This window comes from Rhinopithecus bieti, unplaced genomic scaffold (genome assembly GCF_001698545.2).
Source record: "Rhinopithecus bieti isolate Rb0 unplaced genomic scaffold, ASM169854v2 scaffold_50364, whole genome shotgun sequence".
Lineage (NCBI taxonomy): Eukaryota > Metazoa > Chordata > Mammalia > Primates > Cercopithecidae > Rhinopithecus > Rhinopithecus bieti.
In genome coordinates this window covers 31,594-53,981 of record NW_016820096.1, presented here as the reverse complement: position 1 = coordinate 53,981, position 22,388 = coordinate 31,594, and the positions used below count along the sequence as shown (strand labels likewise).

The following is a 22,388-nucleotide window of genomic DNA, read 5'->3' as shown; positions in this document are numbered from 1 at the left end:
TACTCAGGAGGCTGAGGCAGGAGAATTGTTTGAACCTGGGAGGTGGAAGTTGCAGTAAGCCAGGATCGCACCACTGCACTCCAGCCTGGGTGACAGAACCAGACTCCATCTCAAAAAAAAAAACAAAAAACAAAAACCAAAAAACAAAACTCCCAAAATGAAAACATGTAAATTGAAAGAAAGTTAAAATTTAGGGGGCCAGAGAATAGAGTTGTGTAGAATTTTTGTGTGTTTTTTTCCTTTGTTTCTGTTCTTTGTTTTTTTTTCTAGGTTTTTTGTTTGTTTGTTTTGTTTTTGCTTTTGTTTTTTGAGACAGAGTTTCGCCCTTGTTGCCAAGGCTGGAGTACAATGGCATGATCTCAACTCACTGCAACCTCTGCCTCCAAGGTTCAAGTGATTCTTCTGCCTTAGCCTCCCAAGTAGCTGGGATTACAGGCATGTGCCACTATGCCTGGCTAATTTTGTATTTTTAGTAGAGACAGGGTTTCTTCATGTTGGGTCAGAGTGGTCTTGAACTCCCGATGTCAGGAGATGCACCTGCCTCATCCTCCCAAAGTTCTGGGATTACAGGTGTGAGCCACTACACCTGGTCTTTCCTATTATTTATCTTCTCAGATAAGTTGTCATCTCTTTAAAATAACTTGTTATATGTATAATTTTTTTAAGCTTATGGTAACCACAATGCAAAACCTGTAACAGATTCATTAAAAATAAAAGCAACAAATTAAAACACTTAACTAAAAAGGAAGAAAATCACTTATCCACAAAGGAAGACAGTAAAAAAGGAAGGAGTTACAAAACAATGAAAGCAAGCAACAGAATGGCAGTAGTAAGTTCTTAATATGAATAATAACACTGAATGTAAATGATCTCAGTGTTCCAATTAAAAGGCATACAGTCGTGGAAAGGATATAGAAAAAAGACCTGAATGTGGGCCAAGATGGCTGATGAGAAGCAGGTGCAGTCTGCAGCACTCACAGAGAAGAGTGAAAGCAGTGAGTGAACTCAGCACCTTCAACTGAAATATCCAGGTTCTCACACTGGGACTGACTAGGCAATCAACTGAATCCATGGAGAACAAAGAAAAGCAGGGTGGGGTGACAGCCTACATGGGAGTGGCACAGAGCCAAATGAACCCCCATCCCCAGCCAAGGGAAGCAGTGAGTGTGCCATCATGCCCAGGAAACCATGCTTCTTCCATGGATCTTTGCAACCCACAGATGGGGAGATCCCCTTGTGAACCCATGTCTCCAGGGCTTTGGGTCTGATACACAGAGCAGTGTGGAGTCTTGGCAGAGTAGCTACTCAGGCACAGAGACCCAGGAGTTTTATATACTCCAGAGTCGGGATTCTGGCAAGGCAGCAGATTTGTCTGTACATTCCCCTAGGAAGGGGGCTGAATCCAGGGAGCCAAGCAGTGTCAGTCTGCAGGCCTCAGTTTCGTGGCACCTGGTAAGTTAAGACCCACTGGCTTAGAATTCCAGCCAGCCAAGGGCAATAGGCTGAGTCTGCCTGAAACCAGAGGCAGTTCCTGGGGGAAGGGTGAGTCTGCCTGAAACCAGAGGCAGCTTGGGAAGGGGTGGCGGCCATTTTTGTGGTTTGGTCAACTCAGCGTTCCAGCCTGCCATCTCTGGAAAGTCCAGGTGGTCTGGACAAGGAGGGTTCCCCCCAACTGCAACACACCTGCTTTGCAAGATGATGCTCAGACTACTTCTTTAAGGGGCACCCTGATCCATTCTTCCTCACTGGGTGGGGCCCCCTTGTGGGGGGCCTTGAGTCACTCCAGCCAGGCTTATTACATATAAGCACTGAACCCTGATCTCTCCTTGGGATGGAGCTCCTGTGGAGAGAGGCAGCCAGTGTCTCTGTTGTTTGGTTGACTCAGCTTTTCCAGCCTGCTGGCTCTGGAGAGTCCAGGAGGAAGAGAGTCTCGCCAATGCAGCACACTGGCTGTACCAAAAGCAGCCAGACTATTCCTGTAAGTGTGTCCCTGATCCTGTTCCTCCTGACTGGATGAGACGTCCCAACAGGGTTCTCCAGACACCTCCTACAGGTGCGTTTGGGCCGGCAACAGGTCAGTACCACCCTGGGATGGAGCTTACAGAGGAAGGAGCAGGCTGCCATCTTTGCTGTTTTGCAGCCTTCACTGGATATACCACCAGGTATGGGAAAAATGGAGGCAATTAGGGTCTGGAGTGGACCCCCAGCAAACTGTAGCAGCCCTATGGTTCCTAATAATTAGTGGCCTGATTGTTAAGAACAAACAGACAATAACATCAACAAAAATGACCCCACAAAAGCCCCACTCAAAGGTCAGCAGTCTCAAAGATCGAAGGTAGATAAGCCCCTAAAAAAGTGAAAAAAATCAACGCAAAAACATTGAAAACACAAAAAGCCAGAGTGCCTCTTCTCCTACAAATGATCACAACACCAAATAACCAGCAACGGCACAGAACTGGGTAGAGGCTGAGATGGCTGAATTGATAGAAGTAGGCTTCAGAAGGTAATAACGAACTTTGCTGAGCTAAAGGAGCATGTTGTAACCCAATGCAAAGAAGCTAAGAAACATAATAAAACAATACAGGAGCTGATAATCAGAGTAGTCAGTTTAGAGAGAAACATAACTAACCTGATAGAGCTGAAAAACACAACATGAGAACTTTACAATGCAATCACAAGTATCAATAGCAGAATAGACCAGGCAGTGAAAGGATCTCAGAGCTTGAGAACTATCTTTCTGAAATAAGACAGGGCCAGGCATGGTGGCTCATGCCTGTAATCTCAGCACTTTGGGAGGCCAAGGAGGGTGGATCACCTGAGGTCAGGAGTTTGAGACCAGCCTGGCCAACATGGTGAAACCTGTCTCTACTAAAAATACAAAAATTAGCTGGGCATGGTGGTTTTGCCTGTAATCCCAGCTACTCAGGTGGCTGAGGCAGGAGAATTGCTTGAACCCAGGAGGTGGAGGTTGCAGTGAGCCAAGATTGTGCCGCTGCACTCCAGCCTAGGTGACAGAGTGAGACTCTGTCTCGAATAAAATAAAATAAAATAAAATAAAATAAAATGACAGAAAAGATTAGAGAGAAAAGAATAAAAAGGCATGAACAAAACCTCCCAGAAATATGGGATTATGTAAAAAAATTGAATCTATGACTGACTGGGGTATCTGAAAGAGATGGGGAGACTGGAACCAAGTTAGAAAATATACTTCAGGATATTATCTAGGAGAACTTCCCCAACCTAGCAAGACAGGCTAACATTCAAATTTAGGAAATTCAGAGAATCCCAGTAAGATACTCCATGAAAAGATCAACCCCAAGACACATAATCATCAGATTCTCCAAGGTCAAAATGAAAGAAAAAATGTTAAGAGCAGCCAGAGAAAAAGACAAGGTACTACAAAGTGAAGCTCATCAGACTAACAGCATACCTTTCAACAGAAATCCTACAGACCAGAAGAGATTGGGGGCCAATCTTCAACATTGTTAAATAAAATAATTTCCAACCTAGAATTTCATATCTGGCCAAACTAAGTTTCACAAGCGAAGGAGAAATGAGATCCTTTGCAGACAAGCAAATGCAGAGGGAATTGTCACCACCAGGCCTGCCTTGCAAGAGCTCCTGAAGAAAGCACTAAATATGGAAAGGAAAAACCATTATCAGCTACTCCAAAAACACACTGAAGTACACAGACCAGTGGCACTATGAAGTAACCACATAAACAAGTCTGCAAAATAACCAACCAGCATCATGAAGACAGAATCAAATTCACACATAACAATACTAACCTTAGACATAAATGGTCTAGATGTCCCAATTAAAAGACACAGAATAGCAAGCTGGATAAAGAACCAAGACCCATCTGTATGCTGTCTTTAAGAGATCCATCTCACATGCAAAGACACACATAGGCTCAAAACAAAGGATGAAGGATAATTTACCAAGCAGATGGAAAACAGAAAAAAGCAGGTGTCACAATCCTAGCTTCTGACAAAACAGACTTTAAAAGAACAAAGATTAAAAAAACGACAAAGAAGAGCATTACATAATGGTAAAGGGTTCAATTCAACAAGAAGAGCTAACTGTCCTAAATATATAGTCATACAATACAGGAGCACCCAGATTCATAGCAGTTCTTAGAGACCTATAAAGAAACTTAGACTCCCACACAATAATAGTGGGAGATTTTAACACTCTACTGACAGTTTTAGACAGATCACTGAGACAGAAAATTAAAAAAGATATTCAGAACCTGAACTCAGCTCTGGATCAAGTGGATCTGATAGATATCTACAGAACTCTCCAGCCCCCAACAACAAAATATACATTCTCATTGCCTCATGGCACTTACTCAAAAATTAATCACATAATTGGAAGTCAAACACTCCTCAGCAAATGCAAAAGGACTGAAATAATAACAGTCTCTCAAATCACAATACAATCAAATTAGAATTTAAGATGAAGAAATTCACTCAAAACCACACAACTACATGGAAATTGAGCAACTTGCTCCTGAATGACTGCTGGGTAAATAATAAAATTAAGGCAGAAATCAAGAAGTTATTTGAAACTAATGAGAACAAAAAGACAATGTATCAGAATCTCTGGGGGCAGATAAAGCAGTGTTAAGAGGGGAATTTATAGCACTAAATGCCCACATCGAAAAGTTAGAAAGATCTCAAGTTAACAACCTAACCTCACAACCAAAAGAACTAGAAACCAAGAGCAAACAGACCCCAAAGCTAGCAGAAGACAATAAATAACTGAGATCAGAGCAGAACTGAAGGAGGAAAGAGACATGAAAATCCCTTTAAAAAATCAAGAAATGCAGGTGGTATTCTTTTGAAAAAATTAATAAAATAGACTGCTAACTAAACTAGTAAAGAAGAAAAGACAGAAGAATCAAATAAACACAATTTGAAATTATAAGGGGAATATCACCACTGACCCCACTAAAATACAAACAACCATCAGAGAATACTATAAACATCTCTGTGCACATGAACTAGAAAAACTAGAAGAAATGGATAAATTCCCAGATATGTACACCCTCCCAAGACTGAACCAGGAAGAAATTGAATCCCTGAATAGGCCAATAATGAGTCCTGAAATTGAGACAGTAATTAATAGCCTAACAACCAAAAAAAGTCCAGGAGCAGACAAATTTACAGCTTAATTCCAGAGGTACAGAGAACAACTGGTACCATTTCTACTGAAATTATTCCAAAAAATAGAAAAGGAGGGTCTCCTCCCTAACTCATTTTATGAGGCCACCATCATCCTGATACCAAAATCTGGCAGAGATACAACAAAATGAAAACTTCAGGCCAATATCTCTGATGACTGTTGATGCAAAAATCCTCAATAAAATGCTGGCAAACCAAATCCAGCAGCACATCAAAAGGCTTATCCATCATGATCAAGTCGGCTTCATCCCTGGGATGCAAGGCTGGTTCAACATATGCAAATCAATAAGTGTAATCCATCACATAAACAGAACCAGTGACAAAAACCACATGATTATCTCAATAGAAGCAGAAAAGGCCTTTGACATAATTCAAAACCACTTCATGCTAAAAACTCAGTAAACCAGGTTTTGATGGAACATATCTCAAAATAATAAGTTATTTATGACAGACCCACAGCCAATATCATACTGAATGTGCAAAATCAACGAAGTAAAGCTACAGCCCACAGAATGGGAGAAAATATTTGCAGTCAATCCATCTGACAAGGGATTAATGACCAGAACACATAAGAGCGCAAACAACCTAACAGCCAAAAATAAATAAATAATTAAATTTTAAAACTGGCAAAAGATCTGAACAGACATTTCTCAAAAGAAGACATACAAATGGCCAACAGGTTTACAAAAAAAAAAAATGCTCAAAGTCACTAATAATCAGAGAAATGCAAACCAAACCACAATGTGGTATCATTTTACCCCAGTTAAAATGGCTGACATCAAAACTTCAGGCAATAACAGATGCTGGTAAGGATGTGGAGAAAGGGGAACCTGTGTACACTGTTGGTGGGAATGTAAATTACCATTATGGTAAACAGTATGGAGGTTCCTTGAAAAACTCACAATAGAAAAGGGTATGTATCTAAAAGAAAGGAAATCGATACATCAAAGAGATACCTGTACTCCTATGTTTATTGCAGCATTATTCATAATAGCCAAAATATGGAATCAACCTAAGTGCCCATCAGTGGATGAATGGATAAAGAAAATATGGTATATCTACGCAATGGAACATTATTTAGCCATAAAAAGAATGATATCCTGTTATTTGCAGCAATATGGATGGAATTGGAAACCACTATGTTAGGTAAAATAAGCCAGGCACAGAAAAACAAATATCATATGCCTTCACTCATATGTGGGAGCTAAAAAAAGTGGATCTAATGAAGACAAAGACAAGATTGGTGGTTACCAGAGTCTGGGAAGGGGAGCAGGGATGAGAGATGGGAATGAAAGGAATAATAAAGAATATAAATATATTTATTTACACTAAACTGGACATTTAAAAATGTAAATATGGTAAATTGTATATGTATATTTTACATCAATACAAATTTTTAAAAATAAATGAAAAGCAATTCATGAAAGTACTATGAGAGCAATACATTAAAATTTTACAGGCCAGGCACGGTGGCTCACGCCTGTAATCCCAGCACTTTGGGAGGCAGAGGCAGGCAGATCATGAGGTCAGGAGATTAAAGCCATCCTGGCCAACATGGTGAAACTCTGTCTCTACTAAAAATACAAAAAATTAGCCAGGCATGAAGGCACGCGTCTGTAATCTCAGCTACTTGAGAGACTGAGGAAGGAGAATTACTTGAACCCGGGAGGCAGAGGCTGCAGTAAGCTGAGATCATGCCACTGCACTCCATCTTGGGTGACAGAGACAGACTCTGTCTCAAAAAAAAAAAAAAAAATTACATAAAAAGGGCAATTTTCTAGATAATATAACTTATCAGAATAACTGTTTTAAGAAATACAAACGTGACTAGCTTTATAGCCATTAAAGAATTTAAGTAGTTTAAAATATAACCTCAAAAAATATTAAGCCCAGAGAGTTCTAGAGATAAGGTTTAATTATCCTTCCAGAAATATATGAGACATTGCATATAAAAACTCCATAGACTGGAGAAAGAGGGAATGCTCCCAAATTATTTTATGAAGCAAGTAAAACTTTGAGAGAGTTGAAAAGAATACTAAAAGAAGATAAAATTATAGGATAATTTTACTTATTTCCATGGATACAGATATGCTACATAAAATATTAGCAAATTGAATCCAATAAAATATAAAACATGACCAAGAAGTATTCATCCCAGGAATTTCAAGATGGTTTAACACTAGTCTGTTATTGTAATTTACCATATTAACAGATTAAAGAGAAAAACTATATTACCAATTACTGAAAAAGCAATGCCCATTCAAGACAAAACCGGCAGGAAACTGGAACTAGAATTTCCTTAAGCTGTTAAAGGTTATTTTCCCATAACCTCCTGCAAACATCATATTAAGTAGTGACAACTTTAAAGCATTCTTTTGAAGTTAGTAACTTACTATAAGTACTTCTAATGGTACTTCTAATTCAACACTGTACTAGAGGTCCTAAATAGCATGCTAAGAGAAGCAAAGGAAATTAAAAATGTGAGAACTGGAAAGAAATGATAGTCGTATTTGCAGATAATAGTCTATAGAGAATATCCAAAAAACATTACAAACCATTAGAATTAAAAAGAGGGTTCAGCAAGGGTCCTAGATAAAAGCAATATACAAAATCAGAATGTATACACTCCAGCAACAAACAATTAGGAAAATTTAAAAAAGACACTATTTTAAAAAGCAATTAAAACAACAATAAATCTAACCAAAGATGATTAAAATCTTTATGGAGAAAATTACAAATATTTATTCAAAGAGATGAAATAAATGGAGTGATATTTATGTTAATGAACGTGAAGGCTGAATACTATAAATATTAGGGGATACTGTTTATTGCTATTTTCTTCTTGGTGGAAGTAGCTCTATGATGTGGCCCTCCTGGGTTTTCTCAAACCCTTCACTTCCTCTCTACTAGGGGAAGTTGAGTGATTTAACTCCCTTCTTGGGAAAAGAGTGTTCTGGAAGAATGTTTTCTGCTCTCCAAGAGTAGCTCTCCTCTTATGCAGAAAAAGCTCGGTGTAGTATTTTCTATATCTGGGTGATCATGACTGACTATTTCTGAAATCTGATAACGTGCCCCTTTGATTTCTCAGTAAACTAAGCTGATATTTTTGCCTCTCCATTGTCATATTACTCAATCTGTTTAGAAATTAGGTGAACAAGGGTGCTACTTATTGGGTCCCCTCAAAGATTCCAACAGGAAAGGTTGCAACTTTCTCCCCAAATTAATTTATAAATTGAATGCCATTCCAATTAAAATATCAACAAGATTCTCATGTAACTTGATGGGTTGGTTCCTAAAATTTATAGAAAAGTGTAAAGGGCCAAGAATAGCCAAGGCAGTGAAGAAAGAAAGAAATAATGAGAAGGAGAAGGAGGTGAAAGAGGAAGAATTAGAGGTGCTTATTTTACCAGACATCAAGGCTTACTACAAAACGTTAATTAATTAACACTACATAATATTGGCACAGGGTTAGAAAAATAGGCCAAGGAATACAATGTGGAAACCTGAAACAGACCTTATTTATACATGACAGTGACAGTTTGCACTGTAATCAGTTGGAAGAAGTCAATACATTTGGGCTGGGATAACTGGCTATGCATACAGAAACATAAAATTAAATCCCTTTCTAATACCATATAAAAATAAATTTTATAAAACTACCGGTAAATTAACTAATAAATTAGAATGGTAACATACTCACTGGATTGCCATACACTGTAAGCTCCCTGAGAGTAGAGATAACATCAAGTTTTTCCAGTTCTGTGATATCCTATTCAAAAGTTAATCAGTTATTATTTGGTTAGACTCAACATCTTCAAATGTAGACTCATTTGAAGTAATTATATGTAAGTGTTAGATTGCAGCTAGCTCATGATTGAATTCTCTGAAGTGAGCTTGAGTGACAGTGACAGTCTTCTGTATTCTTGAATAAAGGCAGATCTGTGTACTGTAGATTTCAAATACATGACTGGCAAAGGTAACAGTCTAACATGGAAAATTGGATATATAGCAGACTTGTAAGAAAAGACCAAATTTTTTCTCAGAATTATAATTTATTCTAGGACTCAGATTATATTTGGTTAATTCCTCCAGCACATTGACCAAGAAGTATGGAAAAGGTGAATCAAATCTAAAAGTTTTAAAGGTACATAACTAAACACAACCTTAACAATAAAGGAATGTGTGATATTGAGTGGATTGCATCTTGATATACTTGCTGGGAATATATATATAGCTGAAAAACTGTCTCTCATGTTAAATAATTTGCCTTCTCTATTGCATAGCATTATTTATTAGCTTCCATTTAACATTGGTGAAAGTTTGCAAATATATTTAGGTTTTGCAAAATTGTTTCTAAAATGCTATTTCTGACAAACTTTAGCCAACAAGCTCAGCCTAAAGTTGTTGCTAGTTCGTGTAACACAACAAAGTTATTGACATGCCTGTATTCCTTTGTGGAATTGTAAGTGGACATATAGCAAATTCTTCCAGTATGTGTAAAAATATTTAGACCTATTTTAGATCATTTGGAAGTGAATTTGATTTTTAAAATGACCGATCTTTACTATTTTGATTTTGGAAGTATCATAAAGGAGGGCTTTGAAAAATCTGTAAATCTATAGAGATGTCGTGCATTTTTACCCACAGGCAGTTTCTATCTGTGGAACCAAGGCCTGATCGGTAATCACGGACATGCGAAAAGTCTTACATTATTTTCTCAAATTAAACCAAACATAACAGTAGTCACTAGTGAAATATTCCTAATCAAAATTTCTGTTTTCACAGAAAATGTTAATATGGGAAATAGACTATTAAATTTGTAGAAGATAATGATGGCATAAACTTTTAAAGAGACATCAGGGAAACTAATATGTCCATAATTGGGGGGAGAGGGCTGATGGCTTCCCATTTTTAATATGCAGCATTATATTTTACAGTAGTGTGCTGCTACTGGCTCACAAAAAGTCAACTGATAAATTTTTAGGAATTTTGTGAGATGGTGTGTTAGCCTGAAATTGGCTATGACAGAAGAAATTATACCATAGAAATTGGCAGACGTTACAAATTAGGGATTTTTTTCCTCTTGGAGAGCCAGTTGTTAAGCATTAACCAGGATACCAATGGTAGTTACAATGTCAGCGTAAGTACTTAAGGCAATCATAATAATAATTGTGCCTGGATTGGGGCCTTCACTGAGGACAGGAAATAGCAATAGACTATTCTTGGGGTTCTTTTCAGCTTCAGGTGATTAATTATATGTTTAAAAGTAGACAGAGTAGCTGGATGCCAGGTAGGGGAATCATTTAGACACAGGGATCAAACAGGACTATAAAGGTGAATTAAATAATGAATCTTTCAATTGTGTTTCTGTGATTCTTTCTTTAGAAGCAAGACTATAGACAACAATTTGCTAAATCTATATTATTGGACATGATGGCTAAGTAAAAAGCATCACACCAGAATCAAGGGTATATATTATATTTTATCAAGGATATAGCTTCTGAAGGATGTTAAAGTAGGTCAATGAGGGACTGCATATACCTTCACTTGAAATATTGTTCCTTTGTTAATTTTTCTAGGCTTTCTCCCTTCTATCAATTTTTATCAACCCAAAATTATCTGATTGTCCCTTTGTTGAAATTAATGCTGGTATCACCCTGCCCATGTTGGTATGAATCTAGAGACAGAATCTCTCTCAAAAATAAAATTTGAAAGGAGAGTTCAGAAGTTTGAAGAAAATATGTTTTCAGTAGAATTCAACAGAATTTCCAACATAACCTTTCTATTCTTCTGAGTTCATTTTTTCCCCATCTAAATGTATGGTCACATTAAGGTACTATAATATTTATGGTTAGAATAAGCTTAATGGCAAAATGATCTATCTAAATTCAATGGAAAATACCATTTCAAGGATAAAAATAAACAAAGAAGGGATGGTCATTAAATAATAATGCTTACTTCTTCATTCAATGATATGTAGAATCTCTCATGATATATAAGTTGTCATTTAGCTATATTAGATTTTGATAATAAATAAGCTTGACTAAGTATAGTTATTATACCAGCTGATCTCTATCGATTCATTTGCTTAAGAGGGATAGAGGAGTAGAGAGCAGGGACACTCTTGTGGAAAAGCAGGTTACCAGGTCTAATCTGGTAACTGGACATCCTGTCAAATAAAGCAATGATACTTGCTAGGAAGAAGGTCCTCATTTATGATATTCTCTTAGCGGTCCTCATTTATAATATTCTCTTAGCAGATCTTCTTGGCTAAGGACTGCCTATAATAAATAAACCTAGAATCTATAGAATTATAAGGCATGGATCCTTGTAAAATGTCACATAATTTCAAGTTTAAAATGGAGATGGTTCGTAAATGAAACACTCCCCTACTGTATAAGATCACCTCATGGAATCTCACTTGAAGACCTCACATTTTATTCTAAGCTCGGGGTGTGTGTGATGTGCGAAGGAAGGGCCTGAGAAGGCACTAGGCATGTCCTGGGCCCTGTGTGTCCTCGAAATTATTTATAAAGCTCGATACCAGGTAAGATCTCTGATGAGTGTTAAGTCTGATTTGACAGTCTTTTTTGTTAGCTCAGTTGCTATCACTGGAAAGATCTCCATAGAAGGGCAGTTTTCCTAATTTAGATTTCTTCTTGATAAATCTTAGGAAGAATCATCCCCAGTTTTGGCAGGCTTTTCTCAGATGAATGTTTGAATCTGTATAAATTAGTTGTATACTATTTTTATCTGTATGTACATTCCCTAATTGCTTTGTAGAAAGGGGCATGGCTCATGATTTCCTTCTAACCTTGTCCAGGGCTTTTAAAAAATCACCCCCAGAAAAGGCTTCCTGAACTCTATATCAAGTAGAGCCACAAACGTTTATGGAGGATCTATTATGTACTGGGTACTGTGCTGTCTACTGATACAAATGTGGACGAGATAGACTTGCTCTCTGCCCTTGGCGGGTAGTCCAGAGTTCAGTCTGTCTTTGAGGCTATCTTAGAGGTATTGGCAGAAGTAGAAAAGCTGGTAAAAGGAGAGCTAACAGACCACCACAGAAATGCTGAGAGAAATGTGAGGGCTGTATAAGGTTATGTCTTCAACTCTTATCTGTATGCTATCTCAGGAGAGAGTCTGAGCGGTTCAGTTGGGGTGGTGACCTAAAAGTAACAGGTTAAATTCTCAGCAGGTAAAACTAAGCCAGGATCCTATCTAAGGAAGCCTTGAGTGGGGAGAGATACAACATTAAAGCCGAGTCAAAGTCCGTTATCAGGAGTTGATTCGAATGCCGGGTAGAACAAGTACATATGATAAGTTTAAGGGGCCAAAGGAAGTCCAGAATCAAGATTCAGAAACAACTTGGACCAAGAGCAGTCAAGGAACAAATGAGAACTCTCAGAGAGGACTGATGAGAAGAGCCTTAGAACATGTAGAAGTAACCTTTGTTAATGAGCTTGTGCATGTGGCTTTGTCCAGTTCTTAAGTCTAGAAGTAGGGTGAATATTTCTGCATCACAAACTATTTCTATGCCTTGAAATATAGATGGTATATAAATGATAAATAACATATTAGCAACATTTTCATTGATATGCTTGGAAGCTTTATGTTCAGAACTCAGAGAAACTAAAGCTTGTAAATCCCATAAAAAAAAATAATGTTACCTGGATTTTATTATATCCTAGGAAGAGTTTCTCTAGTTTTACCAAAGATTGTAATTTGCCCAGTTCTCGTAGTCTGTTTTCCTCCAAGTGAAGTGCCAATAAAGAACTTGGTTTGGCAAAAGCACTGTCATTAAATGATCGGATGCGGTTATGATCCACTACCAATTCCTGAAGGACTGCTAAGTTGTCAAGCCCTTCAACTTGGCTGATTTCATTACCTAAAAAGAAAGAAGTCATGATATATCAAGTGAGCCCAAACTTTCTGAATTAAAGGGTATCTACTTATATATAAATATATTTTAATCAGATAATTTTTCAAAAGAAGTAAAGGATTCAAGAAACTTATTTCCAAAGAGAAATTGAAATGTAATTTATAGGAAGGTAGCATCATTATAAAATAATATTTGCTAAAATTTCTCATTTGTGAATTTGAAAGATCAAGACGTGATGTACACAATGTACTGAAATGATCTAATATGTCTGTTCAGTAATTGTTAAAATAGTTGGTATTGACAAAAGTAGATACAGAAAAGTGCTGCAAAACATATGCTTCCTGAGTATATTATTACTCTAATAGACATTACAATAGTATATTTCATTATTTCTTAAAATAGACTGATTTGTTGTATTATGTTAGAAGAACACCATTAATTATGCTGTTCTTTCTCATATTTTTGCACTGCAACCATATTAAACACATCAAAGTTCATTTAATTCTTCAAAACTCTAAACCCTTATTTATAACCTATGATTTCTCTCTATTGTAGCTATCAGTAGCTATATAAATATTAATGATAACTTATATGAAGACTCTTCACTTTACAAAATGTTTTTATATGTACAGTATTTTCTATCAGAGTCTCAAAATACTACAGGGAAAATATTTTATCTCTTTTTTCTAATCAGAAAATTGAGGGTCAGAGAAATTAAATGGCTTTCTCAAAGACATAAAAATGGCAATATCAGGCCTAACTTAGACCTTTTACATTTTAAGCTCAATTATCTTTCTAGTATGCTATACTACGTTTCATTCAATATTCATTCTCCTTGATTATTATGTGCTGAATTGTGTCCCCCTGAAATTCATATGTGAAAATCCTAACCTCCAGTACCTCAAAATGTGACTGTATTTGGAGACAGGGTCTTTAAAAGATAATTAAGGTTAAAATGAGGTCATTGGGATGAGCGTTAATTTAATATGACTAGTGTCCTCATAATAACTGGCGTAAAGACAGACACATAGACCAATGAAACAGAATAGAGAACCCAGAAATAAATCCACACATTTACGGTCAACTCTTTTTTAACAAAGGTGCTAAGAATATACATTGGGGAAAAGACAGTCTCTTCAATAAATGGTGTGGGGAAAACTGGATATCCCTATGCAGAAGAAATGAAAATTCACCCCATCTCTTATCATATACAAAAATCAAATCAAAATGGACTTGGCAAAGATTTCTTGTGTAATACGTCAAAAGCACAGGCAGCCAAAGCAAAAATGGACAAATGGGACTGCATCAAGCTAAAAGCTCCTGAACAGCAAAGGAAACCATCAACAAAGTGAAGAGATAGCTCACAGAATGGGAGAAAGTATTTATAAACTACCCATCTGACAAGGGATTAATAACCAGAATATATAAGGAGCCCAAACAACTCAACAGGAAAAAGGTCTGCATAGACATTTCTCAAAAGAAGAAATACAAATGGTCAATGGGTATATGGAAAAACGCTCAGCATTACTAATCATAAGGGAAATACAAATGAGATATCATCTCACTCCATTTAAAATGGCTTTTATCAAAAAGGCAATAATAAATGCTGACAGGGATACAGAGAAAGGGGTAGAATGTCTTCAAAGCTCTTTTCAGCCTTTCACTCATCTTTCTGTGTGCTTACTTCCTAAGTAAGCACATACATTTATGACTTCACCTTTCACTTCCATTGTGATCATTCTAAAATAATGTATCTCTAGTCCTGACTTGTGGTCCAGTACTATTGCTAGAAAAACTTTCTCTTTTTTTTGAGAGGGAGTCTTGCTCTGTCGCCCAGGCTGGAAGGGCAGTGGCCGGATCTCGGCTCACTGCAAGCTCCGCCTCCCGGGTTCACGCCATTCTTCTGCCTCAGCCTCCCGAGTAGCTGGGACTACAGGCGCCCGCCACCTCGCCCGGCTAATTTTTTGTATTTGTAGTAGAGACGGGGTTTCACTGTGTTAGCCAGGATGGTCTCGATCTCCTGACCTTGTGATCCGTCCGCCTCGGCCTCCCAAAGTGCTGGGATTACAGGCGTGAGCCACTGCGCCCGGCCAACTTTCTATTTTTAATGCATCAAAATTGTTACAACACAAACTGATCTTTCTCTACTCTCAAATAAGCAACATTTCCCAATGACTTTAGCTTTAGTACCTCCTTTTGCCCAATCTCCCAATGAAATTATAAAAACATCTGGGACAGCTTTTCTCCTTATTTTACATCTAGCCACTAAGTCTTAATATTTCTTCCTTTTAAACTGCCTTTTGGACTCACCTCTTACCACTCCCACTGCCAGCACTCTAGTCTATGCCCTTATTATGTCATTCAAGCTGGATAGAAACTGCATGTGCTTTGGAGGTAGATAGATCTAGGTTTGACTTTGTACCATAACACACAATGGTGCAAACTTGGCAAAGTATTAAACCACACTGAATGTCACTTTTTTCTTTTGTAAAACACATGTAACAATCTTTACCATGTAGAATTACTGTGAAGATTAAATATGACAATGTATGTAGACAAACACCTTACCCATTGACTCCACAAATGGCAGCTGTTATTGTCAGAGTAAACTGCCTTACTTCCTGCATAAGGCTGCCCTACTCTAATTTGCCATGCTAGCCATGGCATCAGAACACACTTCTCCCTTACATTATTCTATTGAAATAGACCTTCCAGGGTTAGGTTGTCTGTTTTTTTGTATGTCAATGTATCTTTTAAAAGATCTGGGCAGGGAGTGATGGCTCATGCCTGTAATTCCACCATTTTGGGAGGCTGAGGTGAAAGGATCTCTTAAGTCCAGGAGTTTGAGACCAGCCTGAGAAACAAATTGAGACCCCATATCTACAAAAAAAGAGAGAAAAATAAAAAAATTAGCCAGGCATGGTGGCACAAGCCTATAGTCCCAGCTACACAGGAGGCTGAGGTGGGAGGATCACTTGGGCTCCGGAGGTTGAAGCTGCAGTGAGCTATGATCGTGCCAGTGCACTCCAGCCTGGGTGATAGAGAGAAACCTGTTCTCAAAAAATAATAAATAATAAATAATAAAATAAAAAATAAAAACAAAAAACAAACTGGAAAAACACACGAAAACAAATACCAATCTGTCATAGCCATAAAAAAGAATGAAATCATGCCCTCTACAGCAGCCTGGATAGAGCTGGAGGCCATTATCCTCAGTGAACTAACTCAGAAACAGAAAATCAAATACTGCATGTTCTTATCTACATGTGGGAGCTAAGCAGTAAGTTCACAGTAAGTACACTCCAACAATATGTACACTGCAAAAAGGGGGAGAATGGGAGTGGGGGTGAGGGTTGAAAAATTAGCTATTGGATACTATATTCACTATTCGGGCAATAGGTACACTAGCAGCCCAATTCCCACCAGAACATAATACCATGTTAACAAAAATACACATGTACCCCTTGAATCTAAAATAATTTTTTTTTTTAAAAAGATCTGTCATTGTGCTTAATTTCTTGGTTTTAAGGCTAAGTCTTCTGGTTCTTGATCCAAATCACAAGTGCTTTTGATAGATGCATTCAAATTTTTAAAAATATGGTCTAGAAAATCCTGTCTTTGAGAAGTTACTGTACTCAGATCAACTACCTCAGTATCTGCCCACATGTCCCACTGATGGATATGCCTGCCTTTCTCCTATGCCATTAAAAATTATTGTTAGACTAATGCCCCAAACCCTGTGTTTTCTCATGCTATTTTCTTAAAGTTTCAAGCTCCTACCTATTATTGACTACATCCTGTACAAATTTCTCTGCTTGACTTTCCCTACTTTGGTCCTGCTCTATATTTTCAACCTCAATTTTTCACTATTATACAAAATTAAAAAATTACTAATTGTTGGTGGGAATGTAAATTAGTTCAACCATTGTGGAAGACAGTGTCACAGTTCCTCAAGGATCTAGAACCAGAAATAGCGTTTGACCCAGCAACTCCATTACTGGGTATATTCCCAAACAATTATAAACCATTCTAATATAAAGACATATGCACACATACACGTTTATTGCAGCACTATTCACAATAGCAAAGACTTGAAACTAACCCAAATGCCCATCCATGTTAGACTGGATAAAGAAAATGTGGCACATAGACACCATGGAATACTATGCAGCCATAAAAAGGAATGAGTTCATGTCCTTTGCAGGGACATGGATGAAGCTGGAAACCATCATTCTCAGCAAACTAGCACAGGAACAGAAAACCAAACACTGCATGTTCTAACTCATAGGTGGGAGAGAACAGTGGGAACACAAGGACACAGGGAGAGGAACATCACACACTGGAGCCTGTCAGGGAGTCGGAGGGCAAGGGAAGGGAAAGCATTAGGAGAAATACCTAATGTAGATGACAGGTTGATGGGTCCAGCAAACCACCATGGCACGTGTATACCTATGTAACAAACCTGCACATTCTGCACATGTATCACAGAAGTTGAAGTATAATTTAAAAATTACTGTAATGAGGCTTATTTAAATAAAAACTAAATAACATGATCTCATATATTGAAATGAGGATTATTTATCAAATTGATCATGTTTAGAGGATTTATAACTCTCTTAGAAAAGTGCATATTCTTTGTTCTTATCAGGTTGTTCCCTTTTCAAGTGTTGGCCCACAGACACCACAGTCATGTCCTGTGACTCTTTTCCTCCTCCCCTGCTTGCAAAGCACTCAGTAATGCTCACCTTCAATCTAGATTCTATTACTCCTTTAAAGAGCTCTATACATGTCGACGAGCTAATCTTTTAATTTCTCTTTTCTCTGAACTTCTGTTGCACTTGTTAGTAATACATAGTCTGAACTTAATTCATCTTTGTCTCAGTACATCTCCACAGATAGATCTTAAACTACCTAGATCAAGGATTTCAATGATACATAATTATAGTAACATAGTACCTCCATATCTTTCATAGTACTTATGACAATTCTGAGTTTAATAAATACTTGTGAATTACCCACTAGTTTTTTTGTTTTTTTAAGTTGAATACTATATATAAGTAAATTATGATGTAATACTGTCTATATTCTCAGAATACTGCATTGACCTTTGAAAATGGTTTCTAAAAATATGTAAGTAACCAGGGAAAATTCATTTGTGATTACTAAAATATATTTGTCTGTGAATCTGTTTTAGTAAATACTGATGCTTATATTTGCTTATCAAAACAGAATGATGATAAAATCAGTTTTTAAAAATAAAGGCTTATACAATAACAGTATTTCTACTCACCCTGTAGAAAGAGGAATTTTAAATTTCTTAGTCTGTTAAGTTGTAGCTGGATCAAATTACAAATTCCATTGTAGCCCAAATGAAGAACTTCTAAACTGTGCATTATTGGAGGCAAATTTTCACTGCTCCTTATGTCTCTGAAACACATAGGTAAGTTTGAGGCCATAAACTTAACTTCAAACCATGTATATTATAAAAAGACAGTTCGGTATGTGTTTACTATAAACTGAAGTTAAGAAAATATAAATTTATTAATATATCAGAATTAAGCTATAATACATAGTCTGTTTATATTTTATATAATATTCTTTAAAAAAGAATGGTCTAGAATAAAGAAGTACATAAGGTGTTACAATGAAATCAATAGAAAATGCAATCAGGCAAGAAAAAAATGCATCCAGATTGGAAAGGAATAAATAAAACTGTCTTTATTTTCAGATGACATGATCCTGTATTTAGAAAATCCTAAAAGATCCACCAAAAAACTACTTGAAGCAATAAAGGAGTTTAGCAAGGTCACAGGATAAAAGATTAATATACAAAAATCAATTGAATTTTCTACCTACTAGCAATAAAATATCTGAAAATGAAATTAAGCAAAACTCTTTTCACAAAGTATAAAAAAGAATAAAATACTTCAGCATAAATTTAATAAAAGTGGAAAATCTGTACACAGAAAACTACAAAACATTACTGAGAGAAATTAACAAAGATCCAAATAAATAGAGAAATATTCCATGTGTATGGATTAGAAGATTCCATATTACTAAAATGGCAATTCTCCCCAAATTGATCAACAGATTCATTTAATACAATCTCTATCAAAAGCCCAGAAGACATCCCCCCCATCTTGTCCTAAAATTTGTAAAGAAATGCAAATAATCTAGAATATTCAAAACAATCTTTTAAAAGAACAAAGTTGGAGAGCTTAAATCACTGATTTTAAAATTTTTTATAAAACCACAGTAGCCAAACCAGTCTAGTACTGGCACAAAAGGACAGACATACAGATCAGTGGAACAGAACTGAGTACAGAAATAAACCCTTACATTTATGCTCAACTGATTTTTAGCAAAGGTGCCAAAACAATTAAATAGAGGAAACGAGAGTGTTCTAATAAAATGGTGCTCAGACAACTGAATATCCACATACAAAAATAGGTTTAGACCTCACTCCTACCTCAAAACATACACAAACATTTAACTCAAAACAGATCATAGGACTAGATGTAAGAGTGAAAACATAAAACTTTTTAAAGAAAACAAGAGAATATCTTTGTGACCTTAGGTTAGGCAAAGATTACTACGTATAACACCTAAATTGCAATCTGTAAGAGAAAAGTTGATAAATTAGACTTTATCAAAATTAAAATTCCTTCAAAGACATCATTTAAGAAAATGAAAAGAGAAGCCACAGATTGAGAGACAATGTCTGTAAATCATTTATTTAATAAAGGGCTTACACCCAGTATAAAGACACTTAATAATGAAAAGCCAAGCAACCTAATTAAACAATTAGATTTTTTAGGTTTTAGATTTGAATAGAGATTTTACCAAAGAAGATATATGATTAATAAGCATATGAAAAACTGCTCAACACTATTTGTCATTAGGAAAATACAAATTAAAACCACAATGAGATACCATTTCGAATGTATTAGAATGGCTATACTATAAAAGACAGGCAAGCACTGGCAAAGATGTGCAGGAATTAGAATCTTCATATGCTGCTGGTGATAATGAAAAATGGTGCAACCATTTGGGAAAACAGTTTAGCAGTTTCTTAAATAGCTAAGTGTTAAGTTACCATATGACCCAACCATTCCATGCATATATATCTACCCAAAATAAACACAATGAAAATATGAGTGCACACAAATACTTGTACACAAGTGTTTAAAGCAGTGTTATTCAAACCAGTCAAAAAGTAGAAACAATCCAAATTTCCATCAACTGATGAATAAACATTATGTAACATATCCATACAGTCATATCCATAGTGAAATAGCCAATATATTCAGCAATAAAAAGGAGTGAACTACTAACACATCCCATAATGTGAATGAACCTTGAAAACATGCTGAGTGTAAGAAGCCAGAGGCAAAAGACCACTGATTTTATAGTTCCATTTATATGCAATGTCTAGAAAAATACAATTCTAGAAAACAGATTAGAGGTTGTTTGGGACTAGAGGTGGGAAAGGAAATTGACTGTAAATGGACATGAAGGATCTTTTTGGTGAGATGGAAAATGTTATGAAATTATATTGCAGTTATGATTATACAACTATAAATTTAGTAAAATTATTGAATTATACACTTATATGAGTAAACATGATACATAAACTGCCACTTCAATAAAACTATTAGAAAAATCAAATATGAATAGGATCCAGAAAAGTATGTATATAAATGAAATGTTCATAGTAGCTTTAATCATAATAGCCTAAAATTAGGAACAACCAAAATGTTCATCAATAATAAAAGCATAAATAACTTGTCATATAATACATATAATAGAACACTATTTGGCAATAAAATGAAATAAATTACTGACACTTGCAACAAAATGAATGAATCTCAAAAGCATTATGCTAAGTAAAAGGAGCCAGACACAAAAACTACTTACTACATAATTCCAATTATATGAAATTCTAGAAAAAGGCGAAATTACAGCAAGAGAGCAGATTAGTGGTTGTTGCCAGGTGCCAGGGGAGGGATTACAAATGAACTTTTTGGAATGGGAATACTTTGTATTTTGATTGTGGTAGAGGTTTTATGATTGAATACATTTGTCAAAATTCATTAAACTTTACATTTAAATTGGTCAATTTTGTTGCATGGAAATTATACTTCAATAGAGGTAATAAAAAGCACAAGTAATGTTCTTTATTGGGAAAACTGGAATGAAAGTATTCTGATTTGGAGATATACATTATAAATATATATATCATATATATGATATGTATTATATGATATATGATATGATATATATATGTTCTATCAAAATATGTAAGGAGGTGGAAGGTTTGTCCTCATTTTTTGCATAAAGTATATATTCCATTGGTGCTGAGTCATTAAGTGACCAGATAAATAATTTAGAAATAAAAGCAAAACAAATGTTAAAAAAAAAAAAAACCATTTCCAGGCTACTGTGTATAGGGTTCCTTTGTGGGTTGATAAAATGTTTATGATGAATAAACTAAAAATTGCTAAATTGTACACACAGGGTGAGTTTTATGGTATGTGAATTGTACCTCAATTTTTAAAAAAGAAACCCAAGGTCATCAAACATGCAGTACAAGCCCTTTTGTTTGTTTGGTTTTTGTTTTTTTCCCTTTGTTCACAATATAGGTTTGAAATGGAGAAGGCAGGGAATAAACAATGAGAGAAATATTTTGAGTACCTTTTATTTATGAAGTTTATTTTGGCATGTAGCTATAAATAAAATAGGTATTACAATAAGCTAAATGTTATGTACTGTAATGTGTTACTGCTATCATTAATGTGATTAACTGCTTTTAAAATTCCCAGCCAAAATTAGTTACAGTCATAAAAATAAAGAATATTACCTGTTTGTTTTTGAAATTCCTTGCTGTCCATAGCCACTTGAAGGCACTTTCTGGTACAGTAGTTGTCTATTGGTTAAGTGAGTCTGAGGCTTTAATCTGGGCATGATTGATTCAATATGATTATAGTTGAGGCATAAGACCTACAGAAAGAACATCTTATTAATCAGCAATCCTAGAAATTATTAAAAATTGTGTGGATAAAACTTGGCATATACCACATAATTTAATAATATATTAGTGCTGAAACAACAAATGTTTATATCCTAAATAATCTAGACTTAGTTTTGAATGTGTTTTTAATCTGACATTCTGGGAAATTACAATACTTCACATGGAGACTCTAGAAAGCTCCTCAACTTTCTCAATCTGTACTCCTGATTTCTCCAAACCTGACAAGGATTAAATAATTTTTAGTCGAAGAGAAAGCTATTTATCTATGTTTAAATCGGCGCGGGGCCGC

At 36.0% G+C, this 22,388-nt stretch overlaps 1 protein-coding gene across 1 annotated transcript in view; it reads right to left on the bottom strand.

Moving 5' to 3' along the window:
* Nucleotides 1–22,388, bottom strand: part of LRRC9 (leucine rich repeat containing 9) — a gene marked incomplete at its 5' end in the record, with an annotated part of 97,902 nt that overhangs the window by 54,012 nt on the left and 21,502 nt on the right. The window contains 4 exon segments of the mRNA XM_017859422.1: nucleotides 8,887–8,955; nucleotides 12,857–13,074; nucleotides 18,359–18,495; nucleotides 21,929–22,068. Coding sequence (XP_017714911.1) covers nucleotides 8,887–8,955; nucleotides 12,857–13,074; nucleotides 18,359–18,495; nucleotides 21,929–22,068 — 564 coding nt within the window.